The 26,250-nt window shown below is 54.2% G+C and overlaps 5 protein-coding genes across 11 annotated transcripts in view; all 5 read left to right on the forward strand.

The window, feature by feature from the left end:
- The window catches only part of LOC125700245 (protocadherin beta-15-like), a 48,184-nt gene extending 25,505 nt beyond the window's left edge, over nt 1-22,679 (forward strand). Inside the window, exon 2 of one of the 2 annotated variants that reach the window (XM_048960669.1) lies at nt 12,808-12,870. The gene's annotated coding sequence lies outside the window, so the exon portion shown is untranslated. Of the gene's footprint in view, nt 1-12,807; nt 12,871-22,593 lie in introns of those variants that run through there. The other variant, XM_048960668.1, reaches the window with a different exon arrangement.
- The window catches only part of LOC125700244 (protocadherin beta-16-like), a 39,730-nt gene extending 17,051 nt beyond the window's left edge, over nt 1-22,679 (forward strand). Inside the window, exon 2 of one of the 2 annotated variants that reach the window (XM_048960666.1) lies at nt 22,594-22,679. The gene's annotated coding sequence lies outside the window, so the exon portion shown is untranslated. Of the gene's footprint in view, nt 1-12,807; nt 12,871-22,593 lie in introns of those variants that run through there. The other variant, XM_048960667.1, reaches the window with a different exon arrangement.
- On the forward strand, nt 635-24,546 carry LOC125700241 (protocadherin beta-15-like). Of its 5 annotated transcripts, none has more exons than XR_007379817.1 (2): nt 893-5,442; nt 24,450-24,546. XR_007379817.1 is itself a non-coding variant. In XM_048960664.1 (1 exon), exon 1 carries the CDS (start codon nt 908-910, stop codon nt 3,341-3,343), a length of 2,436 nt encoding a protein of 811 aa, XP_048816621.1. In that variant the 5' UTR covers nt 635-907; the 3' UTR covers nt 3,344-5,635. The 5 variants fall into 5 exon arrangements, 1 of the variants encoding a protein (XP_048816621.1); XR_007379819.1 differs by lacking the exon at nt 24,450-24,546 and adding an exon at nt 23,977-24,050 and having other exon boundaries at nt 893-4,961; XR_007379818.1 differs by lacking the exon at nt 24,450-24,546 and adding an exon at nt 23,612-23,700 and having other exon boundaries at nt 893-4,618.
- LOC125700242 (protocadherin beta-4-like) lies at nt 10,119-12,808 on the forward strand. Its single transcript, XM_048960665.1, has one exon. The coding sequence runs from the start codon at nt 10,119-10,121 to the stop codon at nt 12,552-12,554; it is 2,436 nt and encodes an 811-aa protein (XP_048816622.1). The 3' UTR covers nt 12,555-12,808.
- On the forward strand, nt 19,794-22,541 carry LOC125700246 (protocadherin beta-16-like). The gene has a single exon (XM_048960671.1). It carries the CDS (start codon nt 19,905-19,907, stop codon nt 22,338-22,340), a length of 2,436 nt encoding a protein of 811 aa, XP_048816628.1. The 5' UTR covers nt 19,794-19,904; the 3' UTR covers nt 22,341-22,541.
- Nucleotides 24,547-26,250: the final 1,704 nt, after the last annotated feature.

Consider the following 26,250-nt stretch of genomic DNA (forward strand, 5'->3'; position numbering starts at 1 on the left):
GAACTGTTATGAGAAGGGACTTGGTGCCATTTCTGTAATAAAATGGATGGTGTTGTTCTGACAAAGTTTGCAGAGGTGGATTATTTTAAGGGGAAAGATCTGCAGAGCAGAAGCAGAGTTTTGGAAACACTTGGGGGCTTTCTTGGTGTTCGATGCTTGCAACTGAAGAAGAACTATTTAAGAGATATTGTCATCCCCTTGTCGTTGCCCCTGTGCTTCCTACAGCGGCTGTGGTTGAGTTCGGGGCTGATTTTAGCGGGTGCGCGGATTTGGGTGGGTCGGGCTGTCGGCTGTCGGGGCGGGCGAGGAGGAGGGGAGGTGTCGGGCGCTGCAGCTTCGTTGCGTTGTCCGAGGCGGCGTGCGGGCAGGAGCGCGGGCGCTGGCTGTGGGCGCTGCCCGTGGCGGCGGCGTGTGTGAGCGGGCGGCAGCGGGGGTGCGCGCGTGTGTCCCGGGTGCGTGTGGCGGCGAGAGGGCGCGGGCAGGAGCGCGTCCCGTCCCCGGAGCAGTCCCGCCGCGGGCCGCAGGGTGGTGCTCGTGACCAAGGCGGCGGAGAGCGGCTGCGGGCGGGGCGGGGAGACGGAGAGGCCGAGCGCAGCGCAGCGCAGTGCATCCGGGAGGAGGCGGCGGAGAGCGGCGGCGGAGAGCGGCGGCGGAGAGCGGCGGCGGAGAGCGGCGGCGGAGAGCGGCGGCGGAGAGCGGCGGAGAGCGGTTGTCCGTGCTGCCGTGAGGTGCGTGTGAGCCGCCGCCGCGCTGTGACGATCGCGCTCCGTGTTCCGGGCTCGGTCGTTACTCGGCGAGAGGCGGCGAGAGAGCCGAGCGGGGAGAGAGACCCACCATCCTTCCCGCCGCGCCGCGCCGCTGCCGGTCGCCGCTTCCCGGCCGGCCGGAGGGTGTCCGGCGGCCCGGCATGGCGGCTGCGGGGCAAGTGCTGTGTGTGTGGGCTTTGCTGGGCGTGGCGCGCGTTCGCTGCGAGCCCATCCGCTACTCCGTGGCCGAGGAGGGCGAGAGCGGCTCGCCGGTGGGCGACGTGGCGGAGGACGCGGGGCTGGCCCCGGCGCAGCTGTCGGCTCGCCGGGCGCGCATCGCCTCGCCGGCCGGCCGGCAGCACTTTCGCTTAGAGCGCGGCAGCGGCCGCCTCGTAGTCGCCGAGCGCCTCGATCGGGAGGAGATGTGCGGACGCTCCCGCACCTGCACGCTCGCCTTCGAGCTGCTGCTCGCCGACCCGCTGCAGTTCTTTCCCATTGAGGTGTCCGTGGAGGACATCAATGACCACTCGCCGGTCTTCCCGGATGAACGGCTGACCTTTAAGATCCCTGAAACCAGCGACCCGGGCTCCCGTTTCCCAGTGGAGGCTGCTCAGGACCTGGACATTGGCAGCAATGACATCCAGGCTTACAGCATCGTTCCTGAGAACGAGTTCTTCTCTGTCTCCTATCAGAGAAAAAATGAGCATGACGTGCAGGTCCAGCTGGTTTTGCAAAAGCCTCTGGACAGAGAGGAGCAGCCAGAGATGGATTTCACTCTCGTTGCTACGGATGGTGGCTCTCCACTCCGGACTGGAACCACCCAAATCCACATCAGAGTTCTGGATGCAAACGACAATGCTCCCATTTTCACACAGGATTTATATATTGGACACATTGTGGAAAGTGCCCCTGAGGACTCCTTAGTTCTCCGTGTGATGGCCACTGATGCAGATGCGGGAATTAATGGTGACATTTCCTATCAGTTCAGCCAAGTGGTGAGCCAGAGCCAGCCGGCATTTACAATCAACACAAAAAATGGAGAAATTCGAATAAAAGAGCCTCTTGATTTTGAGACGAAACAGAACTATGATCTCAGTGTGCGCGCAACGGATGGTGGAGGTCTCTCAGCACTCTGTAAGGTGTTGGTGGAAGTGGTGGATGTGAACGACAACGCACCAGAGATCGTGGTCAGTTCCTTCAGCAGCCCGATCCCTGAGAATGCAGCACCCGGGACAGTGGTCGCACTCTTCTCTGTCACCGACAAGGATTCCGGTGTGAATGGGGAGATCAGCTGTGCCCTGCAAGAACAGCTGTCCTTCTCCCTGCGGCCAGCGTTTAAGAACTACTACGAGCTGGTGACCGTGAGCGCGTTGGACCGGGAGCAAACGGCACGTTACACGGTGGTTGTCACGGCCGCAGATGCAGGGTCTCCTCGTCTGAGCAGCAGCCACACGTTCACCGTGGACATCTGGGACGTGAATGACAACGCGCCCGTCTTCAACCAGACGTCGTACACCATGTACGTGCACGAGAACAACGTCCCCGCGCTGCTGGTCGGGGCCGTGCAGGCAAGGGACGCGGACGCGGGAGCCAACGGCAAGGTGAGCTATTCGCTGGTGGCGGCCGATCCGCCCGAACGAGAGCCGTGCTCGTGCGTGTCCGTGAACTCCGAGAGCGGAGCCGTGTTCGTGCTGCGGCCGCTGGACTACGAGCAGCTGAGGCAGCTGGAGGTGGTGGTGAGCGCTGCGGACGCGGGGTCCCCTCCCCTGAGCAGCAGCGTCGTCGTCCGCCTGCTGGTGGTGGACGAGAACGACAACGCGCCGCTGGTGCTGCACCCCAGCGCGCAGGACGGCGGCCGTGCTTGGAGCGAGCCGGTGCCCGCGTGGGCCGAAGCGGGGGACCTGGTGAGCAAAGTGGTGGCCGTGGACGCCGACTCGGGGCAGAACTCGTGGCTTTCGTACGGGCTGCTGAGGGCCACGGAGCCGGGGCTGTTTGCCGTGGGCGCGCAAAGCGGGGAGGTGCGGCTGAGGAGGCCGCCGACGGAGAGGGACGCGGCGAAGCAGCAGCTGGTCGTGCTGGTGCGGGACAACGGGCGGCCGCCGCTGTCGGCCACCGCGGCGCTCAGCGTGCTCCTCCTGCACGGCTCCCGGGACGCCGAGCTGCCGCAGCAGAGCCCCGCCGCGCACGACGACGACGGCTCCCTCACCGCCTCCTTGATCGTCGCCTTGGTCTTGGTCTCGCTCCTGTTCCTGGTGTCGGCGGCGGCCTTTGCGGTGTGCAAGGCGTGCAAGAGCAAGGAGCCGAGTAGCGGGCACGTGCTGTACGGCCCCAGCGGCGTGCAGAGCTGCGTGGCTGATGGGGCCGCTGCCGGGACCCTGCCCCACGCCTATTGCTACGAGCTCAGCCTCAGCACGGGCTCGGGCAACAGCGAGTTCCAGTTCCTCAAGCCCGTGCTGCCCAGCCTGCCGGCGCAGCGCTGCAGCACCGGGGTGGCCGGCGACGATGCCGAGCATTTCCCTGCTGTCCCTGTCGCCATGGGGGATGCTGATGTCGAGAGCCCCGGCATGCAGTCTGTGGGACAGTTTCACGGCTTGTAATTACCACGGGGTCTGCATTTCCAGCTGATTCATGCCTTGTTTAGTGTGGCTTATATGCTTTGATAGTTAACTCCATGTCTGCTTGTTTAGATCTGCTTTTGTAGTTTACCTCCCATTCCACAAGAACGTGAGTGTAATTGGAAGCTGTGAATATTAACAAGGAAACTGGGTGTGTGCTTTCTGAGTCTCCCCTAGATTTCAGTCCCTCAGCCTTCTAGCTCTGGCCACAACAGAAATTCCCTGTCTTTCAAGAGGTCCCCAGAAATGTGTGTTTCTGCTGACAGCCCTTTTGTCAGCTGGATGAGGACAGAGCCTGCAGGATGTGAGGGCTGGATTTGGTGCCACCTGTGAAGCGAGCAGAGTTCATCAGTTGCAGTGGTTGGCTTCCTGTAGCTGATGAGGGCTTGCATGCAAGCATTTCCAGGCACGCCACTGAGTGAGGAGAGTGGGACCTGCCAATGCTCCAGCCTGGAAATTTGTTTGTCCTGCTCTATTGAATCTTCCAGCCACGTTCACTCGATGCACAGGGAGTTGCAGCTTTGCTTTGTGCACATGGGCTGCATTCTCTGATGTTAATGGAAATCAAGAGAAGTGCAAGAAGTTTTTTGTTATAATTCCCCATTATGCAACTTCCCTGTGTGACTTGTTTTGGTTTGTGTTGAATGCCATCGGTGTGCAGTGCTGTCTGTTGCAGCGAAAGGTTCTTTTTGTGAGAAGTGCTTTTGTGTAAATGCTTCAGTAATTGTAACTTGAGATGGAGCAAGAGCAGATAGAGCTGGGGCAGAGCTGGCATGGCTGACGATCCTCTGGAAGTGTAGTGGGCAGCATCTGAGTGTGTGAGAGAGCTTCTGAGGGCTTGGTTGTTTGTATTTGTCTAGAATGCCTCGTGTTCCCTCTACTCCCTTAAGCTGCAACAACAACACGGTGCATGTTTTATACGTGTCATGTGAAGACAGGATTATGATGTGTTCTGCGTGTTTCTGGATTGCCTCTGTAGTGGGGTTCTTTCGCCGGTGCCCAGCTCCTTTCTTGTCCCATGTGCTGGGTGATCATTTGGGCCATGCTTATCCGTGTGGGGGATGCAGAAGTGCAGAGGTGCGGGGCTCAGTGTGTGGGGCAGTTTTCTGGGGTTGCCTTCATTAGCAGTGAGTCTGCCCAGCCGGTGTCTTAGTGGGTGGAGAAAGGAAGGGCTGTGTGCAATGGCATTGAGCTCCAGAGGGAAGCTGCGTTTGCAATTGGCATCACACATTCCCCGACCGCTGAGTGAGAAGGAAGGTTTCCCTGCATGTTCTCTGAAGGAACGTGATGAACAGAAATATGCAACAGGTTCTGAGAGTGCTGGTCTGGAGCCCTGTGTTGCAAGAGGTGCAGGCATTGCATTCCTGCTTTGCAGCGTTGTGCTTCTCCCTGTGTGTGCTGTGTGTTTTGCCTCCTGGTCATGATGTCTCTCCATCCAGCTGTGCTCTTATCCAGCCACTCTGATGCATTCTCCTGCAGCTCAGCTGTTCAACTGGGTCATTGCTAAGTGCAGCAGCCAGCAATAGAGCTGCACTCGTGGTGTTGGGACACAGCGTAACACGTGGGTGTGCAGTGTTGTGGCTTGCCTGGGCTGCACTGAGTAAATAGGAAAGGTGCAGGCTGCATAGAGAGACATTGCTCTGAAAGTAATGCCTCCTATTTATTTCCATGGTAATATCATGTGACAAATGACACTCTGTCACACTGTTGGATGGTGCAATTCACAGCTGGAAATTGCTTTTTTAAACAGAGTCAATGTGACATCTGTGCATATTGAACGGTGATGTACCTGAGCCTGCATGTTGTGCTCACAATAATCTGTATCAGTGGAGGTGACCCTGTGTTGCTGATGTTTAAACGCATCACCCACCACCTCATGGTGCTCAGCTCCGCTGTCTGGTCTCCATAAACCTTCAGCAAGCGTTGGTGAATCTCAGTGGGTGCAATTGTTTCTGCATGGAATAAGTCAGTGATGCCTGGTTGCCACATACGCACTTCCTTGTCAGATGTCAGTTTATCAGACTGCCCTCTGCATCCATCTGTCACGTGGTTACCAAAGAGACTGGGATGTTGGTGGGAAGGTTCAACCTCTGCTGCCATACCTTCAACATCCGCCTTGGATATCATGGGCCACCACAGTAGAATTGGAGGCATTACTTTCAGAGCAGCCCTGGAGTTTACATTATTGTTACTTTGAAAGGAACAAAACGTTGAAGTTCTTAATATTTTTCTTGTAACTTCAAGAAAATTAATAAATAAAGAGGAACAAAACCATTATTCCTTTGGGATATTTGACTTTTCTTTTGATAGCACCAAGGCATCAGGCTTGGTGGGAATGGAAGCATTTCTTCCTGTGTTCTCAATGTCTTCATTAGAGTTGTTGGATGAAATTTTACTCTTTCAATGCTTTATAATTTAAAACCGTTCTTCACAAACGTTCCTACTTTGAAAATGCAATGACGTGATTAAACAGTGGTGGAGAATTGAGAGATATTTCTGTGTGGTGAGCTAGGGATTGTGAAAGTCTTCCCCAGGCAGGGCTGTAGCTGCACGGTCCCAGCTGCAGAAAGCAAAGGTAAGAACTGGGAGAAGGAAGCTGTTCCTGCTGTCAGTGAAGATCAGGTTGGTGATCATCTAAAGAACCAGCAGGAGCAGAAGTGCATGGGACCCGATGAGATCCATCCATGTGTTCTGAGGCAGACGAAGTTGCCTTGCCTCTATCCATCATATTTGAAGGGTCATGGCAGTCTGGAGAAGTTCTCGCTGATTGGAAAATTGGAAATATAACCCCCCTTTTGAAGAAGGTGAAAGTTAGAAGATGCAGGTATCTGAAAGCCACTGAGTCTCGGGTCTGTGCCTTGCAAGATCGTGAATCAGATCATCCTGAAGGCCCTTCTGAGGCACACAGACAACAGAGGAAGGGATTGTTGGTAACTGACATGGCTTCACCAAGGACAAGTCATGCATATTAAATGTGGTGGCCTTTTATGATGAAATTAAAGCATCAGTGGATGAATGAAGAGCAGCTGATGTCATCCAGGTGGACTTGTGAAAGGTTTGATAAGGTTGTGCATGACATCTGGTCACCAAATTGAAGAGACACGGATTTGATGGATGGTTTTTGATTGCTGGATAGAGAATTGTCTGTGTGATTGCACTCAGAGTGTTTCAGTCATTGCCACAATGTCCATGTAGAGACTGGTGATGTGCATCGGCCCTCAAGGGTCAGTGCTGGGACCGTTTCTATTTAACATCTTTGTAGGTGACCTGGACAAGGAAATTGAGTGCGTGCTCAGCAAGTTTGCAGATGACACCAAGGTGAGTTTGCAGCTGACATGCTAGAGGGAAGGGATGCCATCCAGAGGGACTGATCAGGCTGAAGAGGTGGGCCCATGGCATCCTCATGAAGTTCAAGCAAGGCAAATGAGAAGCTGTGCACCTGGGTCAAGGCAATCCCTAGCAGAAATACAGGCTGTGCAGAGAACGGCTTGAGAGCAGCCCTGAGGAGAAGGATTTGGGGGTGTTGCTTGATGAGAGGCTCAAGATGGGCGACAATGTGCTCTGCAGCCCAGAAGGCCGAAGCTTTCCTAGGCTGCATCAAGAGAAGCATGGCCAGCATGCTGAGGGTGGTGATTCTGCCCCTCTACTTGGCTCTCTTTAGACCCCGCTTGGAGTACTGTGTCCAGTTCTGGTGCCTGCTACACAAGAAGGCCACGGAGCTTTTGGAGCAGGTCTGGAGGAGGGCCACGAAGATGATGAAGGGGCTGGAGCAGCTCCGCTATGTGAACTGTCAGAGAGAGCTGGGACTCTTCAGCCTGGTAAAGAAAAATGCTCCGAGCAGACCTTATAATGGCCTTCCAGCACATGAAGGGTCCACAGGAAAGGCGATGTGTTCTCACTGAATGGGGTCCTGCATGTCACGCCCATATTAATGTACATCTGTGGAGCTGACTGTCTCTTGCCACTGCTGAATTACATCGTGCAACACCTCATGGTGCTCACATCCACAGTTTGGTCTCCATAAACATTCATTAAGCCTTGATGAATATCAGCAGGTGTGATTGCTTCTGCATGGAGGAATTCAGTGATGCATCGATACTTCGCATGCATTTACATGTCTGATGTTTTTTAACAGACTGCCACCCTTACTTCCATCCAAGCGTACCTACCTGGACTTACCCTAATTATTGGACACGGTCCCACATAACATCCTGATCGCCAATTTGGAGACAAGTGCCTTTGATGGATGGATCTCTCACTCTGTAAGGATTTGGCTGCACGTTTGCGCTCAGAGAGCCATGGTCAATGGCTCAATGCCCAAGTGCAGTTCTGGGATGAGTGGCGTTTCTCAGGGACCGGTGCTGGCACCAGTGCTGTTGGACATCTGTGTGTGTGACATGGACAGGGCCCTGAGTGCAGCAAGGTGGTTGGAAGTGGCTGATCCTTGAGGTTCCTTCCAAGCAAAGCCATTCTACGATTCTGTGATTGTGTGCACGCTCAGCAAGTTTGCAGATGACTCCGAGCTGAGTGGGGCTGTGGACATGCTGGATGGAAGGGATGCCATCCACAGGGACTGATCAGGCTTGAGATGCGGGCCCATGGCAACCTCATGAAGTTCAAGGAAGGCAAGTGAGAAGTTGTGCACCTGGGTCAAGGCAATCCCTAGCTGAAATACAGGCTGTGCAGAGAACGGCTTGAGAGCAGCCCTGAGGAGAAGGATTTGGGGGTGTTGCTTGATGAGAGGCTCAAGATGGGCGACAATGTGCTCTGCAGCCCAGAAGGCCGAAGCTTTCCTAGGCTGCATCAAGAGAAGCATGGCCAGCATGCTGAGGGTGGTGATTCTGACCTCTACTTGGCTCTCTTTCGAACCCACTTGGAGTACTGTGTCCAGTTCTGGTGCCTGCTACACAAGAAGGCCATGGAGCTGTTGGAGCAGGTCTGGAGGAGGGCCACGAAGATAATGAGAGGGTTGGAGCAGCTCCGCTATGAAGACAGCGTGAGAGAACTGGGGTTTTTCAGTCTGGAGAAGAAAATTGCTCCGAGGGGACCTTATAATGGCCTTCCAGCACATGAAGGGGCCACAGAAAGCTGGGGTGAGAGCTTTATAAAGGCATGTAGTGGCAGGATGAGGGGATATGGCCTCAAGGTGGAAGAGGGTAGATTGAGACTAAGATTAGGAAGAAATTCTTTCCTGTGAGGGTGGTGAGACACTGGAAGCAGTTACCAGAGATGCTGTGGATGCCCCACCATGGAAGCATCCAAGGCCAGGCAGGATGGGGCTGTGAGCAACCTGGGCTAGAGGGAGGTGTCCCTGCCTATAGCAGGAGAGTTGGAACTAGAGGATCTTTAAGTTCCCTTCCAACCCAAACCATTCCAGGATTTTGAAGTCTGGTAAAGACACGTAGTCAGAATTTTGTGCTGAATATCTGGTTGCAACTCCGTCCATTCAATTTGAGAATTAACTGCTAATATATTTATATGGGCAGGAAATAATATTTTAGACATAAAGTCATGATTTTTTTGTTGCAGTCATGAAACCTGTTTCCAAATTCCTTTTTCATACTTGAAAGCACAGCATTCTTTGCTGTTCAGTGTGCTTTGTTTTGCAGATGTATGAAAGTGCACACAATTACTTCTTCTTTTTTTCCATTTTCCTGTTTGCACCGTGTTTTCCTACTGACATATCCATTCCTTAACGTGTCCTGCCACCCCGCAGAGAATAAGGGAATGTTAGAAAGAAGATGCTTAGGCACAAGATATTCAAAATTCACTGGCATTGTGTAATGTTGAACCGTGAAGTGTAATGTTGTGAACCAGGATGGCATTGCCTGTGGAACTGTTACGAGAAGGGACTTGGTGCCATTTCTGTAATAAAATGGATGGTGTTGTTGTGACAAAGTTTGCAGAGGTGGATTATTTTAAGGGGAAAGATCTGCAGAGCAGAAGCAGAGTTTTGGAAACACGGGGGGTTTTTTAGTGTTCGATGCTTGCAACTGAAGAAGAACTAATTAGGAGATGTTGTCATCCCCTTGTCGTTGCCCCTGTGCTTCCTACAGCGGCTGTGGTTGAGTTCGGGGCTGATTTTAGCGGGTGCGCGGATTTGGGTGGGTCGGGCTGTCGGCTGTCGGGGCGGGCGAGGAGGCGGGGAGGTGCCGGGGGCTGCAGCTTCGTTGGGTTGTCCGAGGCGGCGTGCGGGCAGGAGCGCGGGCGCTGGCTGTGGGCGCTGCCCGTGGCGGCGGCGTGTGTGAGCGGGCGGCAGCGGGGGTGCGCGCGTGTGTCCCGGGTGCGTGTGGCGGCGAGAGGGCGCGGGCAGGAGCGCGTCCCGTCCCCGGAGCAGTCCCGCCGCGGGCCGCAGGGTGGTGCTCGTGGCCAAGGCGGCGGCCGAGCGGCTGCGGGCGGGGCGGGGAGACGGAGAGGCCGAGCCGAGCGCAGCGCAGCGCAGCGCATCCGGGAGGAGGCGGCGGAGAGCGGCGGCGGAGAGCGGCGGCGGAGAGCGGCGGCGGAGAGCGGCGGCGGAGAGCGGCGGCGGAGAGCGGCGGCGGAGAGCGGCGGCGAGCTGTTGTCCGTGCTGCCGTGAGGTGCGTGTGAATCGCCGCCGCGCTGTGACGATCGCGCTCCGGGCTCCGGGCTCAGTCCGCAGTCGGCGAGAGACGGCGAGAGAGCCGAGCGGGAAGGGAGGCCCACCGTCCGTCCCGCCGCGCCGCGCCGCTGCCGGTCGCCGCTTCCCGGCCGGCCGGAGGGTGTCCGGCGGCCCGGCATGGCGGCTGCGAGGCAAGTGCTGTGTGTGTGGGCTTTGCTGGGCGTGGCGCGCGTTCGCTGCGAGCCCATCCGCTACTCCGTGGCCGAGGAGGGCGAGAGCGGCTCGCCGGTGGGCGACGTGGCGGAGGACGCGGGGCTGGCCCCGGCGCAGCTCTCGGCTCGCCGGGCGCGCATCGCCTCGCCGGCCGGCCGGCAGCACTTTCGCTTAGAGCGCGGCAGCGGCCGCCTCGTAGTCGCCGAGCGCCTCGATCGGGAGGAGATGTGCGGACGCTCCCGCACCTGCACGCTCGCCTTCGAGCTGCTGCTCGCCGACCCGCTGCAGTTCTTTCCCATTGAGGTGTCCGTGGAGGACATCAATGACCACTCGCCGGTCTTCCCGGATGAACGGCTGACCTTTAAGATTCTGGAAACCAGCGACCCGGGCTCCCGTTTCCCTGTGGCAGCAGCTCAGGACCTGGACATTGGCAGCAATGACATCCAGGCTTACAGCATCGTTCCTAAGAACGAGTTCTTCACTGTCTCCTATCAGACTCACAGTGGAAGTGATAATGTTCTTGAACTGGTATTACAACAGCCTATGGACAGGGAGGAGATGCCAGAGATGGATTTCTCCCTCGTTGCCGTGGATGGGGGCTCTCCACCGAGGAGTGGAACCACCCAAATCCACATTGTAGTTCTGGATGTAAATGACAATGCTCCCATCTTCACACAGAAGCTGTATAATGCACAGATTTTAGAAAATGTCCCTGAGGGCTCTGTGGTCCTCAGAGTGTTGGCCAACGATGCAGATGTGGGAATTAATGGTGACATTTCCTATCAATTCATTCAATCTGTGAGCCAGAGCCAGCCAGCATTCATCATTGACCCCAGTAGTGGTGAAATCCGTACCACGAAGCCTTTGGATTACGAAGTTGCACACAAACACGATCTCAGTGTGCGGGCAGTGGATGGTGGAGATCTGTCAGCACTCTCTAAAGTGTTGGTGGAGGTGGTGGATGTGAACGACAACGCACCAGAGATCGTGGTCAGTTCCTTCAGCAGCCCGATCCCTGAGAATGCAGCACCCGGGACAGTGGTCGCACTCTTCTCTGTCACCGACAAGGATTCCGGTGTGAATGGGGAGATCAGCTGTGCCCTGCAAGAACAGCTGTCCTTCTCCCTGCGGCCAGCGTTTAAGAACTACTACGAGCTGGTGACCGTGAGCGCGTTGGACCGGGAGCAAACGGCACGTTACACGGTGGTTGTCACGGCCGCAGATGCAGGGTCTCCTCGCCTGAGCAGCAGCCACACGTTCACCGTGGACATCTGGGACGTGAATGACAACGCGCCCGTCTTCAACCAGACGTCGTACACCATGTACGTGCACGAGAACAACGTCCCCGCGCTGCTGGTCGGGGCCGTGCAGGCAAGGGACGCGGACGCGGGAGCCAACGGCAAGGTGAGCTATTCGCTGGTGGCGGCCGATCCGCCCGAACGAGAGCCGTGCTCGTGCGTGTCCGTGAACTCCGAGAGCGGAGCCGTGTTCGTGCTGCGGCCGCTGGACTACGAGCAGCTGAGGCAGCTGGAGGTGGTGGTGAGCGCTGCGGACGCGGGGTCCCCTCCCCTGAGCAGCAGCGTCGTCGTCCGCCTGCTGGTGGTGGACGAGAACGACAACGCGCCGCTGGTGCTGCACCCCAGCGCGCAGGACGGCGGCCGTGCTTGGAGCGAGCCGGTGCCCGCGTGGGCCGAAGCGGGGGACCTGGTGAGCAAAGTGGTGGCCGTGGACGCCGACTCGGGGCAGAACTCGTGGCTTTCGTACCGGCTGCTGAGGGCCACGGAGCCGGGGCTGTTTGCCGTGGGCGCGCAAAGCGGGGAGGTGCGGCTGAGGAGGCCGCCGACGGAGAGGGACGCGGCGAAGCAGCAGCTGGTCGTGCTGGTGCGGGACAACGGGCGGCCGCCGCTGTCGGCCACCGCGGCGCTCAGCGTGCTCCTCCTGCACGGCTCCCGGGACGCCGAGCTGCCGCAGCAGAGCCCCGCCGCGCACGACGACGACGGCTCCCTCACCGCCTCCTTGATCGTCGCCTTGGTCTTGGTCTCGCTCCTGTTCCTGGTGTCGGCGGCGGCCTTTGCGGCGTGCAAGGCGTGCAAGAGCAAGGAGCCGAGCAGCGGGCACGTGCTGTACGGCCCCAGCGGCGTGCAGAGCTGCGTGGCTGATGGGGCCGCTGCCGGGACCCTGCCCCACGCCTATTGCTACGAGCTCAGCCTCAGCACGGGCTCGGGCAACAGCGAGTTCCAGTTCCTCAAGCCCGTGCTGCCCAGCCTGCCGGCGCAGCGCTGCAGCCCGGGGGTGGCCGGCGACGATGCCGAGCATTTCCCTGCTGTCCCTGTCCCCGTGGGGGATGCTGATGTCGAGAGCCCCGGCATGCAGTCTGTGGGACAGTTTCACGGCTTTTAATTACCACTGGGTCTGCTCTTCCAGCTGATTCATGGCTTCTTTAGTGTGGCTTCTGTGCTTTGATAGTTAACTCCATGTCTGCTTGTTTAGATCTGCTTTTGTAGTTTACCTCCCATTCCACAAGAACGTGAGTGTAATTGGAAGCTGTGGATATTAACAGGAAACTGAGTGTGTGCTTTCTGAGTCTCCCCTAGATTTCAGTCCCTCAGCCTTCTAGCTCTGGCCACAACAGAAATTCCCTGTCTTTCAAGAGGTCCCCAGAAATGTGTGTTTCTGCTGACAGCCCATCTGCCAGCTGGATGAGGACAGAGCCTGCAGGATGTGAGGGCTGGAGTTGGTGCCACCTGTGAAGCGAGCAGAGTTCATCAGTTGCAATGGTTGGCTTCCTGTAGCTGATGAGGGCTTGCATGCAAGCGTTTCCAGGCTCGCCACTGAGTGAGGAGAGTGGGACCTGCCAATGCTCCAGCCTGGAAATACGTTTGTCCTGCTCTATTGAATCTTCCAGCCACGTTCACTCGATGCACAGGGAGTTGCAGCTTTGCTTTGTGCACATGGGCTGCATTCTCTGATGTTAATGGAAATCATGAAGAGGGTAAGAAGGTTTTTGTTTAATTCCCCATTATGCAGCTTCCCTGTGTGACTTGTTTTGGTTTGTGTTGAATGCCATCGGTGTGCAGTGCTGTCTGTTGCAGTGAAAGGTTCTTTTTGTGTTGAAGTGCTTTTGTATAAATGCTTCAGTAATTGTAACTTGAGATGGAGCAAGAGCAGATAGAGCTGGGGCAGAGCTGGCATGGCTGACGGTCCTCTGGAAGTGTAGTGGGCAGCATCTGAGTGTGTGAGAGAGCTTCTGAGGGCTTGGTTGTTTGTGTTTGTCTAGAATGCCTCGTGTTCCCTCTATTCCCTTAAGCAGCAACAGCAACACGGTGCCTGTTTTATACGTTCCATGTAAAGATAGGAGACTGGCAAACAGAAATATGCAGCAGGTTCTGAGAGTGCTGCTCTGGAGCCCTGTGTTCCAAGAGGTGCAGGCACTGCATTCTTGCTTTGCAGCGTTGTGCTTCTCCCTGTGTGTGCTGTGTGTTTTGCCTCCTGGTCACGATGTCTCTCCATGCAGCTGTGCTCTTATCCAGCCACTCTGATGCATTCTCCTGCAGCTCAGCTGTTCAACTGGGTCATTGCTGAGTGCAGCAGCCAGCAATAGAGCTGCACTTGTGGTGTTGGGATGCAGCGTAGCACATGGGTGTGCAGTGTTGTGGCTTGCCTGGGTTGCAGTGTGTTGATAGGAATTCACTTGTGCAGCATACAAACACATTGTTCTGAAAGTGATGCCTTCTATTTGTTCCCCTGGACTTCAACAATGGGTACAATAACACTGTTGGATAAAGGAGATTCAAACAGCTACAAAATGCTATTTTTTTTTTATCACTATCACCATCACAGCTCTGTATATTCACCAGTGGCGAACTAGAGCTGTATATTGTGCTGCTAGCAATCTGCAGCAGTGGAGGTGATGCTCTGTTGCTACTGCTAAAACTCAGCACTCACCAGTTCACTGTGCTCACATCCACTGGCTGGTCTTCATAAACATTTAGCAAGTGTTGCTCAGTGTCCATGGCTGGAATATTTTCTGCATGGAGTATTTCACTGACAATTGTAGTTTCTCACATTCTCCTACATCAGATGGCATTTTGGCACACTGCTCCTCTGCTGCTGTCTGCCAAATGGGTACAAAAGGCAATAGGATGTTGGTGGGAAAGTTCAACCTCTGCTGCCGTAACTTCAACATCCTCCTTGGATATCTTTGGGATCCACAATGAAATGGGAGGCATTGCTTTCAGAGCATCCCTCAGAGGTAAAACAATATCATTATATTATCATATTAAAAAAAAAAACAGTCAAGTTTTCCATATTTGCCAGTAAACTATGTTAAAAATTGCATAAAACCATAAAACTAGTGGGATCTTTGTTGTTTTTGTCCCTGAAATCAATGCATCAGGCTGGTTTCATTGCAGTGGTTCAGTTCTCACTGAGTGCTCAATGCCTTCGTGAAGGATTTTTGGTGAAATGTTACTCTTCCTCTACTTCATTCTTGGTAATAGTTATTCACAAATCTATTTACTGTCCAAAGTAATGACGTGAGTAAAGGGTGGTGGTGAATTGTGTGATGTTTCTGTGTGGTGAGCTAGGGATTGTGAAAGTCTTCCCCAGCCAGGGCTGTAGCTGCACGGCCCCAGCTGCAGAAAGCAAAGGTAAGAACTGGGAGAAGGAAGATGTGCCTGCTGTCAGTGAAGACCGGGTTGGTGATCATCTAAAGAACCTGCAGGAGCAGAAGTGCATGGGACACAATGAGATCCGTGCATGGGTTCTGAAGCACACCAAGTTGCCTTGCCTCTATCCATCATATTTGAAAGGTCATGGCAGTCTGGTGAAGTTCTCACTGATTGGAAAATTGGAAATATAACCCCCCTTTTGAAGAAGGAAAAAAAAAGAAGATGCCAGGATCTGAAGGCCACTGAGTCTCACCTGTGTGCTTTGCAAGATCGTGGAGCAGATCATCCTGAAGGCCCTTCTGAGGCACATGGAAAACAGAGGAGGCGATTGGTTGTAACCAACATGGCTTCACCAAGGGCAAGTCATGCATGACAAACCTGGTGACCTTTTGTGATGAAGTTACAGCATCAGTGGATGAATGAAGAGCAGCTGATGTCATCCAGGTGGACTTGTGAAAGGTTTGATAAGGTTACGCATGACATCTGGTCACCAAATTGAAGAGGCACGGATTTGATGGATGGTTTTTGATTGCTGGATAGAGAATTGTCTGTGTGATTGCACTCAGAGTGTTTCAGTCATTGCCACAATGTCCATGTAGAGGCTGGTGATGTGCATCGGCCCTCAAGGGTCAATGCTGGGACCGTTTCTATTTAACATCTTTGTAGGTGACCTGGACAAGGAAATTGAGTGCGCCCTCAGCAAGTTTGCAGATGACACCAAGCTGAGTTTGCAGCTGACATGCTAGAGGGAAGGGATGCCATCCAGAGGGACTGATCAGGCTTGAGATGCAGGCCCATGGCATCCTCATGAAGTTCAAGCAAGGCAAATGAGAAGTTGTGCACCTGGGTCAAGGCAATCCCTAGCAGAAATACAGGCTGTGCAGAGAACGGCTTGAGAGCAGCCCTGAGGAGAAGGATTTGGGGGTGTTGCTTGATGAGAGGCTCAAGATGGGCGACAATGTGCTCTGAAGCCCAGAAGGCCGAAGCTTTCCTAGGCTGCATCAAGAGAAGCATGGCCAGCATGCTGAGGGTGGTGATTCTGCCCCTCTACTTGGCTCTCTTTAGACCCCACTTGGAATACTGTGTCCAGTTGTGGTGCCTGCTACACAAGAAGGCCAGGGAGCTGTTGGAGCAGGTCTGGAGGAGGGCCACGAAGATGATGAGAGGGCTGGAGCAGCTCCGCTATGAGAACTGGCAGAGAGAGCTGGGACTCTTCAGCCTGGTGAAGAAAAATGCTCCGAGCGGAACTTATAATGGCCTTCCAGCACATGAAGGGGCCACAGAATAGGCGATGTGTTTTCACTGAATGGGAGCCTGCGTGTTACGCTCATATTAATGTACAACTGACCTTGCCACTGCTGAATTACATCATCCAACACCTCATGGTGCTGACATCCACTGTTTGGTCTCTATAAACATTCATTAAGCCTTGATGAATGTCAGCAGATATGGTTGCTTCTGCATTTAGGAATTCAGTGATACTTCGTATGCATTTACATGTCTGAAGCAGTTTTGTCAGACTGCCATTGTTCTGCCATCCATCAGTTGGCACCAAAATCCACAATGGCATATTGGTGGGACAACTTAGCCTCTGCTGCCATACCATCAGCATCGGCCTTGGAGAAGTTGGTCCAATGCAGTAAATAAGGAGGCATTACTTTCAGAGCCGCCCTGGTAGATTATGCAGAATTGTTGTTATGTATGAAATAAAACATCAAAATTTTTAGTATTTTTTGTAAAACTTCTGAAAAGGGAGGAACAATGACACGAAACCAGTGGGATATTTGATCTTTTATTGGTGACAGCAATGCATCAGGATGGTTTTGTGGCAGTGGATGCAATTCTTACGGAGATCTCGATGTCTTCATCAGAAATTTTGGATTAAATGTTTCTTCCTTGAAAACAATAGTTGGCAAGTGTATATACTGCCCATAAGTAATGACATGAGTAAAGGGTGATGGTGAATTGAGAGATATTTCTGTGTGGTGAGCTAGGGATTGTGAAAGTCTTCCCCAGCCAGGGCTCTAGCTGCATGGCCCCAGCTGCAGAAAGCAAAGGTAAAAACTGGAAGAAGGAAGATGTGCCTGCTGTCAGTGAAGATCAGGTTGGTGACCTTCCAAAGAAGCTGCAGACGCACAAGGGCATGGGATCCAATGAGATCCATTCACGGGTTCTGAGGCAGACCAAGTTGCCAAGGCTCTATCCATCATATTTGAAGGGTCATGGCAGTCTGGAGAAGTTCTCACTGATTGGAAAATTGGAAACATAGCCACCTTTTCAAGAAGCAAAAATCAGAAGATGTAGGGATCTGAAAGCCACTGAGTCTCATCTCTGTGCCTGCTAAGATTGTGGAGCAGATCATCCTGAAGGCCCTTCTGAGGCATTTGGAAAATAAAGAGGAGGGGATTGGTGGTAACCAACATGGCTTCGCCAAGGGCAAGTCATGTATGCCAAACCTGGTAACCTTTTATGATGAACTTTCAGTGTCTGTGCATAAATGAAGAGAAACTGATGTCACCTACCTGGACTTATCCAAAGGATTGGACACGGTACAGCATAACTTCTTGATTGCCAATTTGGAGACAAGTGCCTTTGATGGATGGATCTCTCACTCTGTAAGGAATGAGAAGGCTGCACGTTTGCTCTCAGAGAGCCATGGTCAATGGCTCAATGCCCAAGTGCAGTTCTGGGATGAGTGGCGTTTCTCAGGGACCGGTGCTGGCACCAGTGCTGTTGGACATCTGTGTGTGTGACATGGACAGGGCCCTGAGTGCGGCAAGGTGGTTGGAAGTGGCTGATCCTTGAGGTTCCTTCCAAGCAAAGCCATTCTACGATTCTGTGATTGTGTGCACCCTCAGCAAGTTTACAGATGACACCGAGCTGAGTGGGGCTGTGGACATGCTGGATGGAAGGGATGCCATCCACAGGGACTGATCAGGCTTGATATGTGGGCCCATGGCAACCTCATGAAGTTCAAGCAAGGCAAATGAGAAGTTGTGCACCTGGGTCAAGGCAATCCCTAGCTGAAATACAGGCTGTGCAGAGAACGGCTTGAGAGCAGCCCTGAGGAGAAGGATTTGAGTGTGTTGCTTGATGAAAGGCTCAAGATGGGCGACAATGTGCTCTGCTGCCCAGAAGGCCGAAGCTTTCCTAGGCTGCATCAAGAGAAGCATGGCCAGCATGCTGAGGGTGGTGATTCTGACCTCTACTTGGCTCTCTTTCGACCCCACTTGGAGTACTGTGTCCAGTTCTGGTGCCTGCTACACAAGAAGGCCATGGAGCTGTTGGAGCAGGTCTGGAGGAGGGCCACGAAGATGATGAGAGGGCTGGAGCAGCTCCGCTATGAAGACAGCGTGAGAGAACTGGCGGTCTTTAGTCTGGAGAAATGCTCCGGGGGGATCTTATAATGGCCTTCCAGCACTTGAAGGGGCCACAGATAGCTGGGATGAGAGTTTTATAAGGTCATGTAGTGGCAGGATGAGGGGAAGTGGCCTCAAGGTGGAAGAGGGTAGATTGAGACTAAGATTAGGAAGAAATTCTTTCCTGTGAGGGTGGTGAGACACTGGAAGCAGTTACCAGAGATGCTGTGGATGCCCCACCATGGAAGCATCCAAGGCCAGGCAGGATGGGGCTGTGAGCAACCTGGGCTAGAGGGAGGTGTCCCTGCCTATAGCAGGAGAGTTGGAACTAGAGGATCTTTAAGTTCCCTTCCAACCCAAACCATTCCAGGATTTTGAAGTCTGGTAAAGACATGTAGTCAGATTTTTGTGCTGAATATCTGGTTGCAACTCCATCCATTCAAGTTGAGAATTAAATACTAATACATTTATATGGACAGGAAATAATATTTTAGATACAAATTCATAGTTGTTTTCAAGTCCTGAAACCTATTTCCACATTTCTTTTTCATACTTGAAAGCACAGCATTCTTTGCTGTTCAGTGTGCTTTGTTTTGCAGGTGTATGAAAGTGCACACAATTACTTCTTCTTTTTTTCCATTTTCCTGTTTGCACCGTGTTTTCCTACTGACATATCTATTCCTTAACGTGTCCTGCCACCCCACAGAGAATAAGGGAATGTTAGAAAGAAGATGCTTTGGCACAAGATATTCAAAATTCACTGGCATTGTGTAATGTTGAACCGTGAAGTGTAATGTTGTGAACCAGGATGGCATTGCCTGTGGAACTGTTATGAGAAGGGACTTGGTGTCATTTCTGTAATAAAATGGATGGTGTTGTTGTGACAAAGTTTGCAGAGGTGGATTATTTTAAGGGGAAAGATCTGCAGAGCAGAAGCAGAGTTTTGGAAACACATGGGGGCTTTTTTAGTGTTCGATGCTTGCAACTGAAGAAGAACTATTTAAGAGATGTTGTCATCCCCTTGTCGTTGCCCCTGTGCTTCCTACAGCGGCTGTGGTTGAGTTCGGGGCTGATTTTAGCGGGTGCGCGGATTTGGGTGGGTCGGGCTGTCGGCTGTCGGGGCGGGCGAGGAGGCGGGGAGGTGCCGGGGGCTGCAGCTTCTTTGGGTTGTCCGAGGCGGCGTGCGGACAGGAGCGCGGGCGCTGGCTGTGGGCGCTGCCCGTGGCGGCGGCGTGTGTGAGCGGGCGGCAGCGGGGGTGCGCGCGTGTGTCCCGGGTGCGTGTGGCGGCGAGAGGGCGCGGGCAGGAGCGCGTCCCGTCTCCGGAGCAGTCCCGCCGCGGGCCGCAGGGTGGTGCTCGTGGCCAAGGCGGCGGCCGAGCGGCTGCGGGCGGGGCGAGGAGACGGAGAGGAAGAGCCGAGCGCAGCGCAGCGCAGCGCATCCGGGAGGAGGCGGCGGAGAGCGGCGGCGGAGAGCGGCGGCGGAGAGCGGCGGCGGAGAGGTTGTCCGTGCTGCCGTGAGGTGCGTGTGAATCGCCGCCGCGCTGTGACGATCGCGCTCCGTGTTCCGGGCTCGGTCGTTACTCGGCGAGAGGCGGCGAGAGAGCCGAGCGGGGAGGGAAGCCCACCGTCCGTCCGTCCCGCCGCGCCGCGCCGCTGCCGGTCGCCGCTTCCCGCTGCGGAGCGCGCTTCCCGGCCGGCCGGAGGGTGTCCGGCGGCCCGGCATGGCGGCTGCGAGGCAAGTGCTGTGTGTGTGGGCTTTGCTGGGCGTGGCGCGCGTTCGCTGCGAGCCCATCCGCTACTCCGTGGCCGAGGAGGGCGAGAGCGGCTCTCCGGTGGGCGACGTGGCGGAGGACGCGGGGCTGGCCCCGGCGCAGCTCTCGGCTCGCCGGGCGCGCATCGCCTCGCCGGCCGGCCGGCAGCACTTTCGCTTAGAGCGCGGCAGCGGCCGCCTCGTAGTCGCCGAGCGCCTCGATCGGGAGGAGATGTGCGGACGCTCCCGCACCTGCACGCTCGCCTTCGAGCTGCTGCTCGCCGACCCGCTGCAGTTCTTTCCCATTGAGGTGTCCGTGGAGGACATCAATGACCACTCGCCGGTCTTCCCGGATGAACGGCTGACTTTAAAGATCCCTGAGAGGGGTGACCCGGGCTCCCGTTTCCCTGTGGCAGCAGCTCAGGACCTGGACATTGGCAGCAATGACATCCAGGTTTACAGCATCGTTCCTGAGAACGAGTTCTTCTCTGTCTCCTATCAGACTCACAGTGGAAGTGATAATGTTCTTGAACTGGTATTACAACAGCCTCTCGATAGGGAGGAGATGCCAGAGATGGATTTCTCTCTCGTTGCCACGGATGGGGGCTCTCCACCGAGGAGTGGTTCCACTGAAATCCACATCACAGTTTTAGATGTAAATGACAATGCTCCCATCTTCACACAGAAGCTGTATAATGCACAGATTTTAGAAAATGTCCCTGAGGGCTCTGTGGTCCTCAGAGTGTTGGCCAACGATGCAGATGTGGGAATTAATGGTGACATTTCCTATCAATTTATTCAATCTGTGGGCCAGAGCCAGCCAGCATTCATCATTGACCCCAGTAGTGGTGAAATCCGTACCGCGAAGCCTTTGGATTACGAAGTTGCACACAAACACGAGCTCAGCGTGCGGGCAGTGGATGGTGGAGGACTTTCAGCACTCTCTAAAGTGTTGGTGGAGGTGGTGGATGTGAACGACAACGCACCAGAGATCGTGGTCAGTTCCTTCAGCAGCCCGATCCCTGAGAATGCAGCACCCGGGACAGTGGTCGCACTCTTCTCTGTCACCGACAAGGATTCCGGTGTGAATGGGGAGATCAGCTGTGCCCTGCAAGAACAGCTGTCCTTCTCCCTGCGGCCAGCGTTTAAGAACTACTACGAGCTGGTGACCGTGAGCGCATTGGACCGGGAGCAAACGGCACGTTACACGGTGGTTGTCACGGCCGCAGATGCAGGGTCTCCTCGTCTGAGCAGCAGCCACACGTTCACCGTGGACATCTGGGACGTGAATGACAACGCGCCCGTCTTCAACCAGACGTCGTACACCATGTACGTGCACGAGAACAACGTCCCCGCGCTGCTGGTCGGGGCCGTGCAGGCAAGGGACGCGGACGCGGGAGCCAACGGCAAGGTGAGCTATTCGCTGGTGGCGGCCGATCCGCCCGAACGAGAGCCGTGCTCGTGCGTGTCCGTGAACTCCGAGAGCGGAGCCGTGTTCGTGCTGCGGCCGCTGGACTACGAGCAGCTGAGGCAGCTGGAGGTGGTGGTGAGCGCTGCGGACGCGGGGTCCCCTCCCCTGAGCAGCAGCGTCGTCGTCCGCCTGCTGGTGGTGGACGAGAACGACAACGCGCCGCTGGTGCTGCACCCCAGCGCGCAGGACGGCGGCCGTGCTTGGAGCGAGCCGGTGCCCGCGTGGGCCGAAGCGGGGGACCTGGTGAGCAAAGTGGTGGCCGTGGACGCCGACTCGGGGCAGAACTCGTGGCTTTCGTACGGGCTGCTGAGGGCCACGGAGCCGGGGCTGTTTGCCGTGGGCGCGCAAAGCGGGGAGGTGCGGCTGAGGAGGCCGCCGACGGAGAGGGACGCGGCGAAGCAGCAGCTGGTCGTGCTGGTGCGGGACAACGGGCGGCCGCCGCTGTCGGCCACCGCGGCGCTCAGCGTGCTCCTCCTGCACGGCTCCCGGGACGCCGAGCTGCCGCAGCAGAGCCCCGCCGCGCACGACGACGACGGCTCCCTCACCGCCTCCTTGATCGTCGCCTTGGTCTTGGTCTCGCTCCTGTTCCTGGTGTCGGCGGCGGCCTTTGCGGCGTGCAAGGCGTGCAAGAGCAAGGAGCCGAGTAGCGGGCACGTGCTGTACGGCCCCAGCGGCGTGCAGAGCTGCGTGGCTGATGGGGCCGCTGCCGGGACCCTGCCCCACGCCTATTGCTACGAGCTCAGCCTCAGCACGGGCTCGGGCAACAGCGAGTTCCAGTTCCTCAAGCCCGTGCTGCCCAGCCTGCCGGCGCAGCGCTGCAGCCCGGGGGTGGCCGGCGACGATGCCGAGCATTTCCCTGCTGTCCCTGTCCCCGTGGGGGATGCTGATGTCGAGAGCCCCGGCATGCAGTCTGTGGGACAGTTTCACGGCTTTTAATTACCACTGGGTCTGCTCTTCCAGCTGATTCATGGCTTCTTTAGTGTGGCTTCTGTGCTTTGATAGTTATCTCCATGTCTGCTTGTTTAGATCTGCTTTTGTAGTTTACCTCCCATTCCACAAGAACGTGAGTGTAATTGGAAGCTGTGGATATTAACAGGAAACTGAGTGTGTGCTTTCTGAGTCTCCCCTAGATTTCAGTCCCTCAGCCTTCTAACTCTTGGCACAACAGAAATTCCCTGTCTTTCAAGAGGTCCCCAGAAATGTGTGTTTCTGCTGACAGCCCATCTGCCAGCTGGATGAGGACAGAGCCTGCAGGATGTGAGGGCTGGATTTGGTGCCACCTGTGAAGCAAGCAGAGTTCATCAGTTGCAATGGTTGGCTTCCTGTAGCTGATGAGGGCTTGCATGCAAGCATTTCCAGGCACGCCACTGAGTGAGGAGAGTGGGACCTGCCAATGCTCCAGCCTGGAAATACGTTTGTCCTGCTCTATTGAATCTTCCAGCCACGTTCACTCGATGCACAGGGAGTTGCAGCTTTGCTTTGTGCACATGGGCTGCATTCTCTGATGTTAATGGAAATCATGAAGAGGGTAAGAAGGTTTTTGTTTAATTCCCCATTATGCAACTTCCCTGTGTGACTTGTTTTGGTTTGTGTTGAATGCCATCGGTGTGCAGTGCTGTCTGTTGCAGCGAAAGGTTCTTTTTGTGAGAAGTGCTTTTGTGTAAATGCTTCAGTAACTGTAACTTGAGATGGAGCAAGAGCAGATAGAGCTGGGGCAGAGCTGGCATGGCTGACGATCCACTGGAAGTGTAGTGGGCAGCATCTGAGTGTGTGAGAGAGCTTCTGAGGGCTTGGTTGTTTGTATTTGTTTAGAATGCCTCGTGTTCCCTCTACTCCCTTAAGCTGCAACAACAACACGGTGCATGTTTTATACGTCATGTGAAGACAGGATTATGATGTGTTCTGTGTGTTTCTGGATTGCCTCTGTAGTGGGGTTCTTTGCCCGGTGCCCAGCTGCTTTCTTGTCCCATGTGCTGGGTGATCATTTGGGCCATGCTTATCCGTGTGGGGGATGCAGAAGTGCAGAGGTGCGGGGCTCAGTGTGTGGGGCAGTTTTCTGGGGTTGCCTTCATTAGCAGTGAGTCTGCCCAGCCGGTGTCTTAGTGGGTGGAGAAAGGAAGGGCTGTGTGCAATGGCATTGAGCTCCAGAGGGAAGCTGCGTTTGCAATTGGCATCACACATTCCCAGACCGCTGAGTGAGAAGGAAGGTTTCCCTGCATGTTCTCTGAAGGAACGTGATGAACAGAAATGTGCAGCAGGTGCTGAGAAGGCTGCTGTGTTTTGCTGTGTGTGGAGCCCTGTGTTGCAAGAGGTGCAGGCACTGCATTCTTGCTTTGCAGCGTTGTGCTTCTCCCTGTGTGTGCTGTGTGTTTTGCCTCCTGGTCACGATGTCTCTGCATCCAGCTGTGCTCTTTTCCAGCCTCTCTGATGCATTCTCCTGCAGCTCAGCTGTTCAACTGGGTCATTGCTAAGTGCAGCAGCCAGCAATAGAGCTGCACTCGTGGTGTTGGGACACAGCGTAACACGTGGGTGTGCAGTGTTGTGGCTTGCCTGGGCTGCACTGAGTAAATAGGAAAGGTGCAGGCTGCATAGAGAGACATTGCTCTGAAAGTAATGCCTCCTATTTATTTCCATGGTAATATCATGTGACAAATGACACTCTGTCACACTGTTGGATGGTGCAATTCACAGCTGGAAATTGCTTTTTTAAACAGAGTCACTGTGACATCTGTGCATATTGAACGGTGATGTACCTGAGCCTGCATGTTGTGCTCACAATAATCTGTATCAGTGGAGGTGACCCTGTGTTGCTGATGTTTAAACGCATCACCCACCACCTCATGGTGCTCAGCTCCGCTGTCTGGTCTCCATAAACCTTCAGCAAGCGTTGGTGAATCTCAGTGGGTGCAATTGTTTCTGCATGGAATAAGTCAGTGATGCCTGGTTGCCGCATACGCACTTCCATGTCAGATGTCAGTTTATCAGACTGCCCTCTGCATCCATCTGTCACGTGGTTACCAAAGAGAATGGGATGTTGGTGGGAAGGTTCAACCTCTGCTGCCATACCTTCAACATCCGCCTTGGATATCATGGGCCACCACAGTAGAATGGGAGGCATTACTTTCAGAGCAACCCTTAGAAGGTACATTATTGTTATTAGGAATGGAACCAAACATTGAAGTTCTTAATATTTTTCTTGTAACTTCAAAAAAATAAAGAGGAACAAAACCATGAAGTCATGGGAATATTTGACTTTTCGTTTGGTACACCAAGGCATCAGGCTGGTTTGGTGGGAATGGATGCATTTCTTACTGAGCTCTCAATGTCTTCATTAGAGTTGTTTGATGAAATTTTACTCTTTCAATGCTTTATAATTTAAAACCATTGTTCACAAATGTTCATACTTTGAAAATGCAATGACGTGATTAAACAGTGATGGAGAATTGAGAGATATTTCTGTGTGGTGAGCTAGGGATTGTGAAAGTCTTCCCCAGGCAGGGCTGTAGCTGCACGGCCCAAGCTGCAGAAAGCAAAGGTAAGAACTGGGAGAAGGAAGATGTGCCTGCTGTCAGTGAAGATCAGGTTGGTGATCATCTAAAGAACCAGCAGGAGCAGAAGTGCATGGGACCCAATGAGATCCATCCATGTGTTCTGAGGCGGATGAAGTGTCCAAACTGCTATTGATCATATGTGAAATTTCTTGCCTGTTGGGTGAAATTCCCTCTGATTGGAAAATTGAAATATAACTCCTTTTTTCACAAAGGGAAAAAAAGAAGATGCAGGGATCTGAAGGCCACTGAGTCTCACCTGTGTGCCTTGGAAAATCGTGGAGCAGATCATCCTGAAGGCCCTTCTGAGTCACCTGAAAAACAGCGGTCATGGTGGGTGGTACATGCCTGACAAACACAGTGGCCTTTTATGATGAAGTTACAGCGTTTGCGGTAAAAGGAAGAGCAGCTGATGACATCCAGGTGGACTTGTGAAAGGTTTGATAAGGTTGCGCATGACATCTGGTCACCAAATTGAACAAAGAATGGATTTGATGGACAGAGCACTCGGTGCTCAAGGAATTGGCTGGATGGTCACACTCAGAGAGTTGTAGTCAATACTGCGATGTCCAGGTGGAGGCCGTTGATGTGTGTCTGTGCTCAGGGCTCACTGCTGGGAGTGGTGTTCTTTAACATCTTTGGAGGTGACATGGCCAGTGGAACTGAGTGCACGCTCAGCAGTATTGCAGAAGACACAGAGCTGAGTGGTGCAGTTGACATGCTAGAGGGAAGGGATGCCATCCAGAGGAAAGTGGTCAGGCTGAAGAGGTGTTCCCATGCCAACCTCATGAAGGTCAACTAAGACAATATCATAGAATCACAAGGTTGGAAAAGATCTTCAAGATCATCCCATCCATCCACCCTCCCATCACAATTGCTATCACAAGCACTAAACCAGATCTCGTATCTCCTTATCCAGTCACCTCTTGAACACTGCCAGGGACGGCAACTCCACCACCTCCCTGGGCATCCATTCCAGTGCCTGACCACTCTCTGAGAGAAAAAGTTCTGCTTTATGTCTAACTTAAATCTCCTCTGTTACAACTTGTGGCCATTTCCTTGTTTGTTGCCTGGGAAAAGAGGCTAAACCCCTCCTCATCTCAACAGCCCTTCAGAAAGTTGTAGAGTGTAATGAAGTCTTCCCTGAGCCTCCTCTTCTGCAGACTGAACAATCCCAGCTCCCTCAGCCGTTCCTCATAAGACTTCTGCTCCAGACCCTCACCAGTTTTGTTGCCCTTCTCTGGACACGCTCCAGGGCCTCAATGTATTTCTTGTCATGAGGGGCCCAAAACTGAGCA

This window comes from Lagopus muta, chromosome 14 (assembly GCF_023343835.1).
Source record: "Lagopus muta isolate bLagMut1 chromosome 14, bLagMut1 primary, whole genome shotgun sequence".
NCBI classification, from domain to species: domain Eukaryota; kingdom Metazoa; phylum Chordata; class Aves; order Galliformes; family Phasianidae; genus Lagopus; species Lagopus muta.